This window comes from Mobula hypostoma, chromosome 1, assembly GCF_963921235.1.
Source record: "Mobula hypostoma chromosome 1, sMobHyp1.1, whole genome shotgun sequence".
NCBI classification, from domain to species: Eukaryota; Metazoa; Chordata; class Chondrichthyes; order Myliobatiformes; family Myliobatidae; genus Mobula; species Mobula hypostoma.
Window position 1 is genome coordinate 87,885,053 of NC_086097.1, and position 17,016 is coordinate 87,902,068.

At 41.9% G+C, this 17,016-nt stretch overlaps 1 protein-coding gene across 12 annotated transcripts in view; it reads left to right on the forward strand.

Annotated features, from left to right (window-relative positions):
* Positions 1–17,016, forward strand: part of sipa1l1 (signal-induced proliferation-associated 1 like 1) — a 444,836-nt gene that overhangs the window by 378,195 nt on the left and 49,625 nt on the right. For all 12 annotated transcript variants that reach the window (XM_063052303.1, XM_063052359.1, XM_063052321.1 and 9 more), the window contains one exon: positions 3,523–3,650. In XM_063052303.1, the coding sequence (XP_062908373.1) occupies positions 3,523–3,650 (128 nt within the window). The remainder of the gene's footprint in view (positions 1–3,522; positions 3,651–17,016) is intronic.

A 17,016-nucleotide genomic window follows, 5' to 3' on the forward strand; every position in this document is an offset into this window, starting at 1 on the left:
AGAAACCATATGTAATCACCTGAGAGAGGCAGAAAAATGTATTTAAAATCCCAGTCACATCAAGCCAGAGATGGGGGAGAGGTAAGAGATTAATGAGGTGTCAAACTGGTGAAGCTAAACATCAGTACAGTAGCACTAATTTTCTTGCAGCTGATCTCAAAAGCTTTCTTACATCTCATCAGATAAAACCTCTGCAATCATGCCACATTCAGCCAGAAATGATGGAGGATGGTTGATTAACCAGTGGGAGGAGTTCTCATCATGATTGTCTCCATCCTAAATGATGGCAGAATCTAGGACTTGCATACAAGAGACAATCTTGGGTGTTAGGTGATCAATCAAAGTTTCCCACACAAAGCAGCCTACCACCAATTCAAATCACACCTTCCAGAGGTGCAGTCATAAACGAAAGTGTGTTGGAACCTACACAACTTGGCTGCAGTGCCAAATACTTGTGGTTCATAACTAGACAGTCTTCTGGACTACCTCACTGACAATGTGGGGAAATTGTTGCACTTTTAAAAATCAGGACAGATCTAATCCAACCAAATACCAACACCCTTCAGCAAAATGATGAAAATGGTCATTAATATCAAATCAATTTCTGTTTAATCATCCAGCGTCTGCAAAACAGTTTGGGCTCTTCGTGAGCTGCTCTGCTTCAGACCTTATCACTGTCTTCGTCCACAGGCTAATCAAATGAGTTGAGTTCCAGAAATTCAAAGTGATCACTCAATACACCCACTTCAAAGATAGGCAGTAAATGCTGGTTTATTTCATTACTTCCCACTTCCTATGAATTGATTCTCATTCACAAGTTCATTAAGGCTTTGATCGACATTGGCAGATATTGGTCTCTTGGGCACGGTGATCTGCATCCGAACTTATCAAGCTAAAACTGATGAGGTGCTATAGAGATCAGTGCTGGGTTCAACCATTAACAGTCTCTATATGGATAAAGGGATAAAGTATAGTTCTTCACAATTATTGAGGATGCAAAGGTAGTTGGGAAATCAAATGATGAAGAGGGCATTGACTGCAAATAAATAGATAAATAATTCAGTGGAAAAGATTTGACAGATAGAGTATAATAAGGAAAAGTGTGAGTTTTTGCGGTTGGAGGGAAGAAGATTGCTGCAGTGAGCAGGGCCTAAGGAACGCTGCAGTGCAGATGGATCTGAGTGTTCTTGTACAGGAAACACTTAAGTTAGCATGAAGTACATTTAGTAATTATGAGGGCAAAAGAGAGGGTGTACAAAAGTAAGGAGATCTTCAAATTCATATTTAATTATCATTCAACCATACATGAATATAGCCAAACGAAACCGTGTTCCTCCAGGGCCAAGGTGCAAAACATATTGCACACAGCACACAGTGCACCACACATCGCACAAATAGTACATATGGTTACAATAGATGGTCGCTATAATTATATAAGGTTTTGTTAAAACTATACTTGGGTACTGTGCACAGTTCTGGTGACCTTACTTAAGAACGATATACTTCCATTAGAGGCAGGTCAAAGGAGAGTCAGTATGTTGATTCCTGAAATGAAGGGATTGGTATGGAACAAAAGTTTGATTGGGTTGTGCCTGTGCCTACTCAAGATTAGAAGAATGAGACATGATTTTATTGAAATGTCAAATTCTAAGAAGGGTCCTTGGGAAGATTGAAAACTAAGAACCATCGTCTCACCTTCTTAAGACTAAAATTGAGTGGGGGTGGGGAGAGGTGGAATTTCTTCTCAAAAGATACTCTGTACTTCAGGAAAGCCACGGGAACTCAGACTTTGAATATATTCAAGTCTGAGGTAAATTATTGGACTAAGCTGACAGAGAATAGAAGAAAAATGAGGCTGAGGCCAAGTGCAAGCATAATCTTATTAATGGCTCACAAACTTGAGAGGCCATATCATCTGCTCTTTCTTCCGTTTCAGTCAGAAGTGTATTATAAAGAATTAAGGCAGCTGGTGTTCCTATAAACCCTTTGGGTGGTTTCAAACATCTATTGTGTGATACCCCACTATCTCAGAATCTGTTTGATGAATCCCTGTGTGCTGTTTGCCAAAAATGTGTAATCTATTATGAAGATCATCAAATGGACATGACGAACAACCTCCTAAGTTTTTTTTCTCTTTCGCATCATTTTTAGACAATCAGTTCTTGAGATGCTTGTCTAGCACATAGCATTACTGATTATTTTGGAATGTGCAAATGAGCTACACAGCTGCAAATCTGTGGGAAAAGTCTAGTCTATTTAATGTTGCTATTTATGTACTTTTAATACTAGTTATTTATGTATTTTCCATGAACAACCACATTAGTCTGGGTACAGTTCCTTCAGTTTGGTAACAGAAGCATAGGTTTTGTTAAACCTATTAGCCAATTGAAATAATCAAAATGATCATTTGAGATTTTGTACTGTGAAGTTGCACAACACCGATCTCCTCCATGCATTGATTTTATAAATCTGGATGGAAAATGTGTATAATAATTATATTCTTCTCATAGGTACCCCATGTACAATTTAATCTCCAGGATGATTATTTAAACTTTGATAACTTACAACAAAGCAATTTCAATGGTGGGGAAGGGGAAAACACTGGAAGAAACACTGTTTGTAATCATTAGCTCCTTCCCTCTCTCCTAAAAATGTTAAATAAGTTGATTTTTTTTGTTTCGCTGTATGATTTCCTTGACAAAGGTTTATATCATCGCTGGCAGCAGTTGCCCATAATCCAGCAACATGTTGTTGAATATTGAAAGGAAATGTGTTTTTATTGCAAAAATATTTTATTTAAAATAGAAATAATGTGCCTAAAGTCAATAAATAAAGAAAACTGCAGAAGGCTTGACAATTGTATATAAACTATGTATTAGTAGTGCCAACTCAAACAAATATACATACATATTCAAACTATTTAGAAAATGTTGCCAGTAATTCTGTTTGTTATATTGTCATATTGCTATGCTGTCTAGATTAACTATTAATAATGCTTCAAGCTAATTGCATAGCCCAGGCTTTCTGAAATGTCACAATTGATGGATTGAAGTCTAAATTATGACTAAACAGCAGAGGTTTATCAGCAAATTTAGAGATAGTGTTTAAACTGTGCCTAGCTTATGCAGTCATGAGTGTAGAGGAAGAAGCGCAGGGTTCAAAGAGAAATTTAAAGAAAGTCTGAGGGGCATCTTTTTCACAGAGGATGATAACGAAGGTCTGGAATCAGTTGCCAGGATGGCTATTGGGTGCACAGTTCCAACATTTCGGCTGTCCTTCAGAACTCCAGCACAATCACTCGAAATTGTAAATAGCATTCGTTGATGTAGTAAAGATTCTGGAATAAGATAATGGAGAACAAATTTTAATCTGGTAATTAAGAAAAGTATGACCATCTTGTTCATCTTTTGAAAAACATTGTCAATAATACAGAAATTAACTGCTTTGAAATATAATTTAGTGACCTAATTGTTTACTTCACAAGCCAGTAATCCTGTTCCTTTTCTTCATTTCCGTCTACAGATTTGGTCTTAACCGGAGGTCTCCTGGGTCAGTTGATCGTCTGAGCTTTAATGAGGGCAGTGGTAGTGGTAAATCCACACCCATCTGGCAGAAGAGTGAGGATGGCAACATTGAGAAAACCACAGCAGGTTAGTGTGACGTCAGCTATGTGTTCGCTGTTCAATGTCAACACTATATACAGTGCATATAAAAGGTATTCAGCCCCCTTGGTAGTTTATATGTTTTGTTGTTTTACAACATTGAATCACAATGGATTTAATTGGTTGTAACACTGACGGGCAGAAAAAGACTCCTTCGTGTCAAAGTGAAAACAGATCTCTACGAAGTGATCTAAATGAACTCCAAATATAGAACACAAAATAATTGATTGCAGACGTATTCACCCTCTTTAATATGACACACCAGATCTTTACTGGTGCAGCCAAATGGTTTTGGGAGTCACATAATTAGTTAAATAGAGATCTGTTTTTGGAGACATGTCTGCAGTCAAGGTGTTTCGATTGCATTAAAAATATGCCTGTATCAGGAAGGTACATCTGCGGTGAGTCAGTATCCTGGCAAAAACTACACAGTGAAGACAAAAGAACACTCCAAGCAAAGGTTATTGAATAGCACATCAGGAGAAGGATACAAGAAAATTTCCAAGTCACTGACTATCCCTTGAAGTACAGTTAAGTCAATCACCAAGAGATGGAAGGCATTTGGTACAGATGTAAATCTGCCTAGACCAGGCCGTTCTCAAAAACTCTGTGACCGTGCAAGTAGGGGACTAGTGGGGCAGGCCATCAAGAAACCTATGACAACTGTGGAGGACTTACAAGCTTCAGTGGTTGAGATCGGGGAGATGGCACATACAACAGCTGTTGCCCAAGTGCTTCCCCAGTTGCAGCTTTATGGGAGGATGGCAAAAGGAAAGCCACTGTCAGGGGAAAAAAAAAACTCACATGAAATCTCAGCTAAAGTTTGCCAGAAGGCATGAAGAAAACTGCTGGAAGAAGGTTCTGTGGCCTGATGAAACCAAAATTGAGCTTTTTGACCATCAGACTAAATGGTAGGTTTGGCATAAAACAAACACAGCACGTCATCAGAAACGCACCATCCCTACTGTGAAGCATGGTAGTGGCTGCAACATGCTGTGGGGATGCTTCACTGCAGCAGGACCTGGAAGGCTTGTGAAGGTAGAGCGTAAAATGACTGCAGCAAAATACAAGGAAATCCTGGAGGGAAATCTGCAAGAGAACTGCAACTTTGAAGATTTCCAGCAAGACAGTGACCCAAGCATAAAGCCAAAGCTACACAGAAATGGCTTAAAAACAATGAAGTTAAAGTCCTGGAGTGGCCATGTCAGAGTTCAGACCTCAATCCTATTGAAGGTTTGTGACTGGCTTGAAAATGGTTCTACACCCACAATCCCCATGCAATCTGACAGAGCTTGAGCAGTTTTATAAAGAAAAATGGGGAAAATTGCAGTGTCCAGATGTGCAAAGTCGATAGAGGCCTATCCACATAGACTCAAGACTGTAATTGCTATGAAAAGTACATCTACTAAATACTGACTTGAAGGAGTAAGTATGCAATCAATTATTTTGTGTTTAATAATTGTAATCAATTTAGACTAATTTGTAGAAGTGTGTTTTCACTTTGACACAAGAGTCTTTTCTCTTGATCAGTGTCAAAAAGCCAAAATAAGTCCTATGTGATTCAATGTTATAAAGCAATAAACATGAAGACTTCCAAGGAGGGTGAATCCTTTTTACAGGCACTGTGTTTTTTGACTGGGTATTATTCAATTGTTCTATATTAAATTTTCTGCAATTATTACATAACTGGTTATTTTAATATGTTTATTATGGTGTTCATAACCAAACAAAGCACGTGTCCCCTAGTTCTAGTCCCTCTTCGCTTTAATCATTATTAAAGCTATAGCTGGTCTCAAATTTCTCAGATTCAAGCACTGTTTTTGGAAAACAATAAAAAATTTTCAACAATTCCTTATTTGTCACCCACTGCCAAGGGAAAGGCAGACTGCAGGGACAAAAGAATGTAGGCTACTGTGACTCAGATGATGCAGTTGCAGAATGAATGGAAATTGGAATGCTTGTTTTTTTAAATGTTTACTTCTGCACATCATAGCCAACACTTTCCAAGCCAAACTGTATGCATCTGTATGTAAAGCACCCATTCATTTGTCAGCCAGCCTGTTTAATTGTTTAAAAAAATACAAAAAGTACCAGAAGTACTCTGCAAGCATATTGACTTTGGGAGAGAGAAAAAGAATAACATTTTGATTATTGGTGCTGAGGGATGAATCATTTATTTTACTTGTGTACAGGCACACAAAAGAAGGGAAAGGACGGAAGCAAATAATCAAATGAAAGTCACAGCAGGGTAGATTGTGGTGACAGAGATCAAGCATCAAGATGTTCTAGACTTTTGTGCCTCCTTCTTTCTTCCACGCAGAACTAAAGAACAGATTGGTGGTTAGATTCCAGGTCAAGTCAGTGAACCAAATGGGCAGGTGTGCCCATAGAGATCCAGTGGATGTGGTGTACCTTGACTTTCAGAAGGCATTTGATAAGGTACCACATAGGAGATTGGTGGGTAAAATCAGAGCTCATGGCATTGGGGGGAGGTTATTGACATGGATAGAAAACTGGTTAGCAGATAGAAAGCAAAGGGTGGAAGTGAATGGGTCTTTCTCGGAATGGCAGGTGGTGACTAGTGGGGTGCCACAGGGCTCAGTATTGGGACCACAGCTGTTTACGATTTACGTCAATGATTTAGAGGAAGGCATTGTGAATAACATCAGCAAGTTTGCTGATGATACTAAGCTGGGTGGCAGTGTGACATGTGATGAGGATGTTAGGAGAATTCAAGGTGACTTAGATAGGCTGGGTGAGTGGGCAGAAACTTGGCAGATGGCGTTTAATGTGAATAAGTGTGAGCAAGAACAGGAAGGCAGATTATTATGTGAACGGTGTGGAGTTAGGTAAGGGTGAAATACAAAGAGATCTAGGAGTACTTGTTCATCAGTCTCTGAAGGTGAATGAGCAAGTGCAGCAGGCAGTGAAGAAGGCTAATGGAATGTTGGCCTTTATTACAAAGGAACTTGAGTACAAGAGCAAGGAAATCCTTTTGCACTTGTACAGGGCCCTGGTGAGACCACACCTGGAGTATTGTGTGCAGTTTTGGTCTCCAGGGTTAAGGAAGGACATCCTGGCTGTGGAGGAGGTGCAGCGTAGGTTCACTAGGTTAATTCCTGGGGTGTCCGGACTGTCTTACGCAGAGAGGGTAGAGAGACTGGGCTTGTACACGCTGGGATTAAGGAGATTGAGGGGGGATCTGATTGAGACATATAAGATTATTAAGGGATTGGACAAGATAGAGGCAGGAAATATGTTCCAGATGCTGGGAGAGTCCAGTACCAGAGGGCATGGTTTAAGAATAAGGAGTAGGTCATTTAGGACAGAGTTGAGGAGAAACTTCTTCTCCCAGAGAGTTGTGGAGGTGTGGAACGTGCTGCCTCAGAAGGCAGTGGAGGCCAATTCTCTGGATGCTTTCAAGAAGGAGCTAGATAGGTATCTTATGGATAGGGGAATCAAGGGTTATGGGGACAAGGCAGGAACCGGGTATTGTTAGTAGATGATCAGCCATGATCTCAGAATGGTGGTGCAGGCTCGAAGGGCCGAATGGTCTACTTCTGCACCTATTGTCTATTGTCTGTTGTTGCACCCTCAGCTTAAGACAGCCACAGTTATGCCATCTAAACCAGTTCCCACTTTTTTGATCAGTGACATTGATCTTATTAAAGCTGTGTGACTTTTAACAATTTAACAATTTTGTCAGTTAACTTGTTTTAAGGGAATTTATTAATTTTCATGTTACATTAATGTTTTTACTTGTTAATTATTTTGATGCATTCACCTCTGTCTCTGATATCAGAGAAATTTAGAAAAAGTGGAGAATGCCAGACCTGATTACGCTGCCAGGCTGTTCTACCTCACAGAAGTGCCAGCATGACTCTAGGAGCTGCATAAATAGAAAAGATTGTGCAAAGGTCAGACCAGTGCAATGGTTGGGATGGGGTTAGGGGGTGAATGCAATTTAAACATACCACAATAAAGTGATGAACAGAACACCTTCAAGGTTAGCACCCACTAATCAAACAGAAATCTTGGTCGAAATCTGAGAATGTTTTTGCAGACGTACCAAATCTTCTTAAACTCCTAATGAAATATAGCCACTGTCATGTCTTCTTTGTAGCTGCATCGACATGTTGGGTCCAGGTTAGATCCTTAGAGATATTGACACCCAGGAATTAAAAACTGCTCACTCTTTCTACTCCATATGTTCAGAGGTAAAAAACCAATACATACGATGAACTCATAAACAAGAGAGAATCTGCTAATGCTGGAAATCCAAGCAACACACACAAAATGCTGGAGGAACTCAGGAGGCCAGGCAGCATCTAAAGAAAAGAATACAGCCGATGACTTGGGCCAAGACCTATCAGCAGGAACCCCTCAGAGTTCCTCCAGCATTTTGTGTGTGTTACATACAACAGACTTTTTGGGAATCTTAATGCTGCTGCATTTTTTGTAAAAAAAAACATGACTCCTGTCCTACAAATGTCAGAATTCTCATGCTCTTCCATAATCCTTTTTTTTTCTTACCATGGAAAAGTGTTACTATTCTTTCCTGGATAATTTACAGTGTTTTAGTAAGGAAGCAACTTGTCACATCCTGCCAATCAGAGAATGTCTTCTTAATCCTTGCTCTGCTTCATCATCCACCAGTTGAGCAATTATGAGCCTATTTCACAAGTTTAAACTTCCTATGCTTTCATGTTTCCAAATGATCTCCTGTGTAGAAATGATCTCTTCTGCAGAGCATTTTCAGTTGTTTACTGGAAACTGATGTTAGGAGCACTCACACAATTAATGACTTCAAAAAAAAGCTTAAGTTACTCCAGTACAATCTACTTATCACAAGTCCATGGTATCTCTTCCTAATAAACATATATTTGTCAATTATTCTGCAGAAACCTTTCTCTGGCCATCAATATTTGGGTTAAGGGTTTTAAGTGAGTGTAACCATTCGGTTAGCAATCTCTGCAGAATAAGTTGCTTATTTATTATTGTACTCAGAAAATTTTACTTTTGTTTGGACAGCTTTGCCCTCACAAATTTGTAGCAATTAAGCACCAAGTTATATTACAAGCTATAATTATTGAAATTGGTAGGATATTGCTTGACAGTGGAGCACTGAACATTTCTGATTGCTGTTGAGACCCCAATTGAATACGAAGGTCAACCGATGTTAAATTTGTAAGAGAAACATTCCTTAGATGTAATGAGGGAAAAAATGTAATATATTTCTTACTTTTATGTCTTTTGTCTTTAGTTTTACAGTTTAAGGGAAATCTTTGAATTAATTATAATTGTTACAAAATAAATTTTAGTTAGGGTGTCCAGTATAGAAACAGGCCCTTATGCGTAACTACTTATCAAACCTACTTCAGCTAGTCCCATTTGCTTCCGTTTGGCCTATATTCCTCTTAACCGTTCCAATATCTGTAACTCTCTAAATGTCTTTTGGACATTATAATTGTACCATTTCCACTGGCATCTCATTCCGCACACACCACCCTCTGTGAAAAGGTTGCCCACCAGGTTCCCTTCAAATCTTTCCACTGTGAACATTCACATAATCTATACCATCCTTGATTTTGTACATTGTACCTCTCTAAGGTCAACTTTCAGGTCCCCTTTAAATCTTTTCACTCTCACCTCAAGCCTGTGTATGCTCTTTGGCCTTAGTCTCCCCCACTGTGAACATTCACCTTATCTTTAACCCTCTTGATTTTGTATAGCTCTGTCTACACTCCAGAGAAAAAAGACACAGCTTATTCAATCCTTCCTTAAGCCCTCCGTTCCCAGCCCAATTTTTGTGAATCTTTTCTGCACCCCTTCTAGCTTAATGATGTTCTTGCAACAGCAAGGTGACAAGGACTGCACACATTACTCCATGTGGTCTTATCAACATCTTGTGTAGTTGTTAAATAATGTTCCAACTCTTGTGCTCAGTAGCCTGATCAATTAATACAACTGCGCCTAGCGTCTTCTTCATCACCCTACCTACCTGTGTCACCATTTTCAGGGACCTATGTAATGTGCCCTTGGGTCTCTGCTTAACAATACTCACCAGGGCCCTGCCCTTTCTTGTTTAAGTCCAGACCTGGTTTAATTTCCCAAAGCACAACACTTCGCACTTGTCTGAGAGAAATTGAATCTGCTACTCATTCACCCACTTTCTTAGTTGGTGTCTTATTCTGTAAACAATAATAAAAAGTCTACTTACCAGCTTATTAGCTGACATGTTTAATATGAAGTGTTTAGATGAGTGATCTACAGATTGTGGTCGGGCAAGACGACGGGAGGTGGTGTCTGCCTACTGATCAACACTGGGTGATGCTCAGACACAGTGGCACTGACAAGCTCCTGCAGCCCGGACCTGGAACACCTATCGGTGAAGTGTCGTCCCTACTATCTGCCACGGGAATTCACCTACTGACAGCGTCATATTGACATAGGTCTACATTCCACCCCCCCCCCCCTTAACCAGGCTCTGAACATACTGTATGCCAACATCAGTGAACTTGAGACCAGGGATCCAGAGGCTTTGCTCATTACAGCCGGGGACTTTAACCAGGCCAACCTCAGAAAGGCGCTGCCAAAGTTATACCAACATGTCTCCTGCCCCACTAGAGGCCCGAATATACTTGACCACTGCTACACAGCAGTCAAGGATGCCTACCGTTCCGTCCCATGACCTCGCTTCGGAAAATCGGACCATCAGGCCATACTCCTCCTCCCGGCTTACAAACAGAAACTGAAGCAGGAGGTCACGGTGTCAAAAGTAGTGTCGCGTTGGACGGAGGAAACGGATGAGGTCCTCCGTGACTGCTTTGAATCAGTGGACTGGTTAGTATTCAAGGACTCGGCAGCTAACCTCGATGAGTATGCCTCAGCTGTCACGGACTTTATTTGGAAATGCACGGAAGATTGTGTGTCTTGCAAGATGATCCAGATATTCCCTAACTGGAAACCTTGGATGAATTATGAGGTCAACTCCCTTTTAAAGGCTAGAGCTGTGGCTTTTAGGTCCGGGGATACCAGTCGCAACACAGAATTCAGGCGTGAACTCCGGAAAGCCATTAAGGGTGCCAAGAGGCAATATCGAGCCAAGTTGGAAGCCCAGGCTAACCAAAGGGATGCCAGTAGACTATGGCAGGGTCTAAATGAAATCACTGGGCGCAAAGAAAAGGCTGGGAATATCAATAACTGTGGCGCTTCTCTTCCTGATGAACTTAAGATTTGAACAGAAGTGGAGTGTCCCGCTCCCTCCGGATGAACCGGACCTGGTGGCATTGAGATTCATCGTCACCGAGGAGGATGTTAGAAGAGCCTTCCTGAAGATAAATCCAAGGAAGGCGACGGGCCCAGATGGCGGCCCAGACGGGTTCTCCGGGCCTGTGCAAGCGAGCTAGCTGGAGTGTTTGCTGACATCTTCAACTGCTCCTTGCTTCAGTCTAAGATCCCCTCGTGCTTTCAGAAGGCAACGATAATCCCAGTGCCAAAGAAGAGCAAGGTGGCATGTCTGAATGACTATCGACCTGTGGCTCTGACATCAATTGCTATGAAGTGCTTTGAGAGATTGGTTATGGCACACACCAACCACAGCCTACCGGTCAACCTCGACGCTTTGCAATTCGCCTACCGGAGCAACAGGTCAATGGCAGATACCATCTCTCTGGCCCTGCGTTCCTCCTTAGAACACCTGGAGAATAAAGACGCATACGTAAGGCTCCTTTTCATTGACTACAGCTCTGCCTTTAATACCATCATTCCAAATAAACTGATTACTAAGCTCTGGAACCTGGGCCTTGGCACTCAGATCTGCAGCTGGATCTTCAACTTCCTCACAGACAGGACCCAGGCTGTAAAAATAGGGGACAAGCTCTCCTCTACAATCACTCTGAGCACCGGTGCCCCACAAGGCTGTGTACTTAGCCCCCTGCTGTACTCACTGTATGCCCATGATTGTGTAGCCAAGTTTCCATCAAACTCAATATATAAGTTTGCTGATGACACAACGACTGTAGGCCATATCTTGGGTAATGATGAGTTTGAGTACAGAGAGGAAATTAAGAACCTGGAGGCATGGTGCGAAGACATTAACCTATCCCTCAACGTCAGCAAGATGAAGGAATTGGTTGTTGACTTCAGAAGGAGTAGCGGACCGCATGACCCAATTTACATCGGTGGTGCGCAAGTGGAACAGGTCAAAAGCTTTAAGTTCCTCGGAGTGAATATCACAAATGACCTGACTTGGTCCAACCAAGCAGAGTTCACTGCCAAGAAGGCCCACCAGCGCCTTTACTTCCTGAGAAAACTAAAGAAATTTGGCCTGTCCCCTAAAACCCTCACTAATTTTTCTAGATGCACTGTAGAAAGCATTCTTCTAGGGTGCATCACAACCTGGTATGGAAGTTGTCTTGTCCAAGACCAAAAGAAGCTGCAGAAGATTGTGAACACGGCGCAGCACATAACACAAACCAATCTTCTGTCCTTGGACTCACTTTACACCGCACGCTGTCGGAGCAGTGCCAGGATAATCAAGGACATGACCCACCCAGCCAACACACCTTTCATCCCTCTTCCCTCTGGGAGAAGGCTCAGGAGCTTGAAGACTCGTACGGCCAGATTTGGGAACAGCTTCTTTCCAACTGTGATAAGACTGCTGAACGGATCCTGACCCGGATCTGGGCCGTACCCTCCAAATATCCGGACCTGCCTCTCGGTTTTTTTGCACTACCCTACTTCCCATTTTTCTATTTTCTATTTATGATTTATAATTTAAATTTTTAATATTTACTAATTTTAACTTTTTAATATTTATAATATTTAATATTTGTAATCCAGGGAGTGTGAAGTGCAGAATCAAATATCGCTGTGATGATTGTACGTTCTAGTACCAATTGTTTGGCGACAATAAAGTATAAAGTATTTCGGAGCGGCACAGTGGTGTAACTAGTAGAAGTGCTGCCTCACAGCCTCCAGAGGTCTGGGTTTAATCCTGATCTCTGCTGCTGTTTGTGGAGCTTCTCCCAATGATGGTGTGAATTTCCTCCACCTGCTTCAGTTTCCTCCTGCAGCTCGGAGGCATGGGGGCTGATAGGCTAATTGACAGCTTGAGATTGACCCTTGTGCAGTTGAGTGGGAGGATCTGGGGAAAATTGATAGGAATGCGGGAAGAATAAAATGGGATTAATTAAGATTAGTATAAATGGTCAGCGCCGTCTCATTGTGGGCCAAAGGACCTGCTTCCATGCTGTATTACTTTTAAATTTTGGCCATGGGTTTAGTTATTGAAGTGAAAATGCATTTCAGTATTGAGAGCTTGAACAAGCCAGCATCCTAAACTTATTCCAAATATTTGAAGGGTCTTCTATTGCCAAAAGGCTTTTGTCCTTATTTCAATATTAAAACACGTTTCTAGTTACATGTGGTGTTCTCATGTTCCCTTTCTTCTCTTTCCCTATTCTCTGACCTACCATCTGTTCTGTCTGCAAAAGCCTGTCATTATCATGTGCATCAAATTGCAGTGTGTTTGACAGGGTGGAGTTTAGCTCTGAAGATTCATGGTAATTGTGATGACAATAATGAATGTAAAACCACCCATCCCCCTGCTGTGTATCTGTAGCCATCGAAGTGGCTCTGCAACACCCAGCAACTAATGATGCAGGTTTATTATTTAAATTGCACTCAACAACAGAGGACTTTGGAAAAGTCAACAGTGTCATCGATCAGCTTATACCGATGGCACTCTGCTCTAATGAAGTATTTGTCCGTCAGCTTTATTTTTAAGGAATAGTGATTGTGTTTAATCATCCGCTGCTGAGCAGCAGTGTTTTGTAATTAATTTGTCTTGGTCTTTGTAGCCCAACCTGTAAATGCACATTATGAGTCTTCCAATATGGTTGCTTAATGTGTGTCATTTTGGTTGGTAATTCAGATCCCAATAAAACCTTCCAATTGTTTACACTGGAAGGATTAATCATTCCTTCTTAGAGGCAGCAGAACATTTTCTATTAAAGAAAGTGGTGGATAACTCATTTATGATCACTGCAAACATATCAGCTTGTGCTTGTTTTCATCGTTGGAGTCAGTCCAATCCAAGTCCAGATTTGAATTCCTGAGACAGAGTGCTATGTGCAGCCTTGTGCCATATCATCTCATTTAACAAGCAACCAGGGTTGAATTTCTAGCTGGTGATGTTTAAATATTTATAATTAATTATATGTGCATTGATTTTATAACTGTAATGGAACTGATGCCTTGAATATTGAATTAATGCTTTTTTAATTTGTGTTGAAATTATTTTATGCTACAGAACTTGCTGTTAAACTTTTAAATGACTTTCCAGTGCTGATAACTGTGAATCTTAGGGAAAAATCTGAATCCGCAGAATGTTATGCAGTGTGTGACAAGCCCAGTTACTGATGGTTGTCTCCGTTTTGGAAATATGCCGAACATCCTGTAGCCAGAGGGGAAGGGGTTTACACTCTGTGAGGATTTAGCAAGTTTTCTTAGTAAATTTTTGGGCTGTATGTACACTGGCTTCCAATTTTTGAGATAGCTCTACTTGCACTGTACATCCCTCCTTCTGCCTTTCAGCCATCTCCATCAACATGGGAACTAATCAGTGATATTGGATATTTCCACATTAACAAAAGGAATTGCATCAATGGCTTCAGTTTATCAGGCCAGTTCACATGACTTGAAACCCCAACTCTCTCACTGCTTAGTTACCACTGCAATGTGTCCTTCTTTTTTGCACCCGCTGAATGAAGGCTGAGATTCTGGCAAATTGTGTGTTGCTCGATGATTGTTAGCATGCTGGGATTGGATCGCTTAACAGCCTCTTGCATTTGCTGATGTTTCAGTTTCCTTTGTTTCACAGGTGACTGAAGTGAAAACTCCTGCTGATAGCCCTCAACTTTATTTTCAGGAATGAAGTAGTCTTTTATCCGTTCTTACCCTTGCCCTAGCAAAGGGCACAGCTGAAAAATGTCCCTGGGCTTTCTTTGCCAATAATATGGGAGGAAGCAGGAATTTGAAATTAAAAATAAACTATGATATAGAGTATATTATAATCCTTTGTTCAGGGTATGCATGCCTATTAGCTGATACTTTGTGCTGTTGTCCACTCAGCATTCAGAAAATATACTCACAGAACATAGGATAGTTCAGCTAAGGAACAGGCCCTTTGCCCAACCATGTCTCTGCTGATTATGTACCTATCTAAACTAGTATCATCTGCCCGATATCGCTCTGTTTCCAGCCTGTTCACATATCTGTTTAAATGTCTCCTAAACTTTACTGTTATATCTGCATCTACCATCTCCCATAGCAAAGCCCTTCAGGGACCTACCACTTACCCTGTGTAATAAAAAACAAAACGCCTCATAAATCTCCTTTGACCTTTCCTCCCCCCACCTTAATCCTATGCCCTCTAGTATTTGATAACTACAGCCAGGGAAAAAGCCTCCAACCATTTATCCTGTCTATGCATCTCAGAATCAAAATCAGGTTTATTACAATAATATTACAGGTTCATTATAATAAATTTATTCACTCATTCTAAGTCACACGTCAGCCTTCTACACTCCACTCCATGCAATGTACTGGTGAACCTTTTTTAAAGCCTCTCCTCATCCTTCCAAAAACGCAGTGACCAGAAATGCCCACACACTCCTCTAAATGTGGCCAAACCTAAGCTGCGATATGACTTCCTAGCTTTTCTACCCAGTGCCTGGACCAATGAAGTCATGCATGTTGTACACCTTCTTTACCACTCTATCCACTTGTGATGCCTCTGAAGATCCCTCATTAATGCTTCCAAGGCATTGACTATATACTGTACTTCCCTCTTACATTTGATCCTCAAAAATGAACACCTCATAGTTCTCTGCATTTTTCACCCAGATTTTCAACAGATCTGTACCTGCTCTATCCTTTGACAGTGAAACAAGATGGTTTATTTTTCATTTTTAACTTTGCCTCCAACTTTCACTCTGCCCTCAAGTTTACCTGGTCCATTTCCAACACCTCCCTCCCCTTTCTAGATCTTTCTGTCTCTGTCTCTGGAGACAGCTTATCCACTGATGTTTACTATAAGCCTACTGACTCTCACAGCTATCTGGACTATTCCTCTTCTCACCCTGTCTCTTGCAAAAACGCCATCCCCTTCTCGCAATTCCTCCGTCTCCGCCGCATCTGCTCTCAGGATGTGGCTTTTCATTCTAGGACAAGGGAGATGTCTTCCTTTTTTAAAGAAAGGGGCTTCCCTTCCTCCACGATCAACTCCGCTCTTAAACGCATCTCCCCCATTTCACGTACATCTGCTCTCACTCCATCCTCCCACCACCCCACTAGGAATAGGGTTCCCCTGGTCCTCACCTACCACCCCACCAGCCTCCGGGTCCAACATATTATTCTCCGTAACTTCCGCCACCTCCAACGGGATCCCACCACTAAGCACATCTTTCCCTCCGCCCCCCTGTGTATTCCGCAGGGATCGCTCCCTACGCAACTCCCTTGTCCATTCATCCCCCCCCATCCCTCCCCACTGATCTCCCTCCTGGCACTTATCCGTCTAAGCGGAACAAGTGCTACACATGCCCCTACACTTCCTCCCTTACCACCATTCAGGGCCCCAAACAGTCCTTCCAGGTGAGGCAACACTTCACCTGTGAGTCGACTGGGGTGATATACTGCGTCCGGTGCTCCCGATGTGGCCTTTTATATATTGGCAAGACCCGACGCAGACTGGAGACCGCTTTGCTGAACATCTACGCTCTGTCCGCCAGAGAAAGCAGGATCTCCCAGTGGCCACATATTTTAATTCCACATCCCATTCCCATTCTGACATGTCTATCCACGGCCTCCTCTACTGTAAAGATGAAGCCACACTCAGGTTGGAGGAACAACACCTTATATTCCGTCTGGGTAGCCTCCAACCTGATGGCATGAACATCGACTTCCCTAACTTCCGCTAAGGCCCCACCTCCCCCTCGTACCCCATCTGTTACTTATTTTTATGCACACATTCTTTCTCTCACTCTCCTTTTTCTCCCTCTGTCCCTCTGAATATACCTCTTGCCCATCCTCTGGGGCCCCCCCTTGTCTTTCTTTCCGGAGCTCCTCTCCCATGATCCTCTCGTATCCCCTTTTGCCTATCACCTGTCCAGCTCTTGGCTCTATCCCTCCCCCTCCTGTCTTCTCCTATTATTTTGGATCTCCCCCTCCCCCTCCAACTTTCAAATCCCTTACTTACTCTTCCTTCAGTTAGTCCTGATGAAGGGTCTCGGCCTGAAACGTCGACTGCACCTCTTCCTACAGATGCTGCCTGGCCTGCTGCGTTCACCAG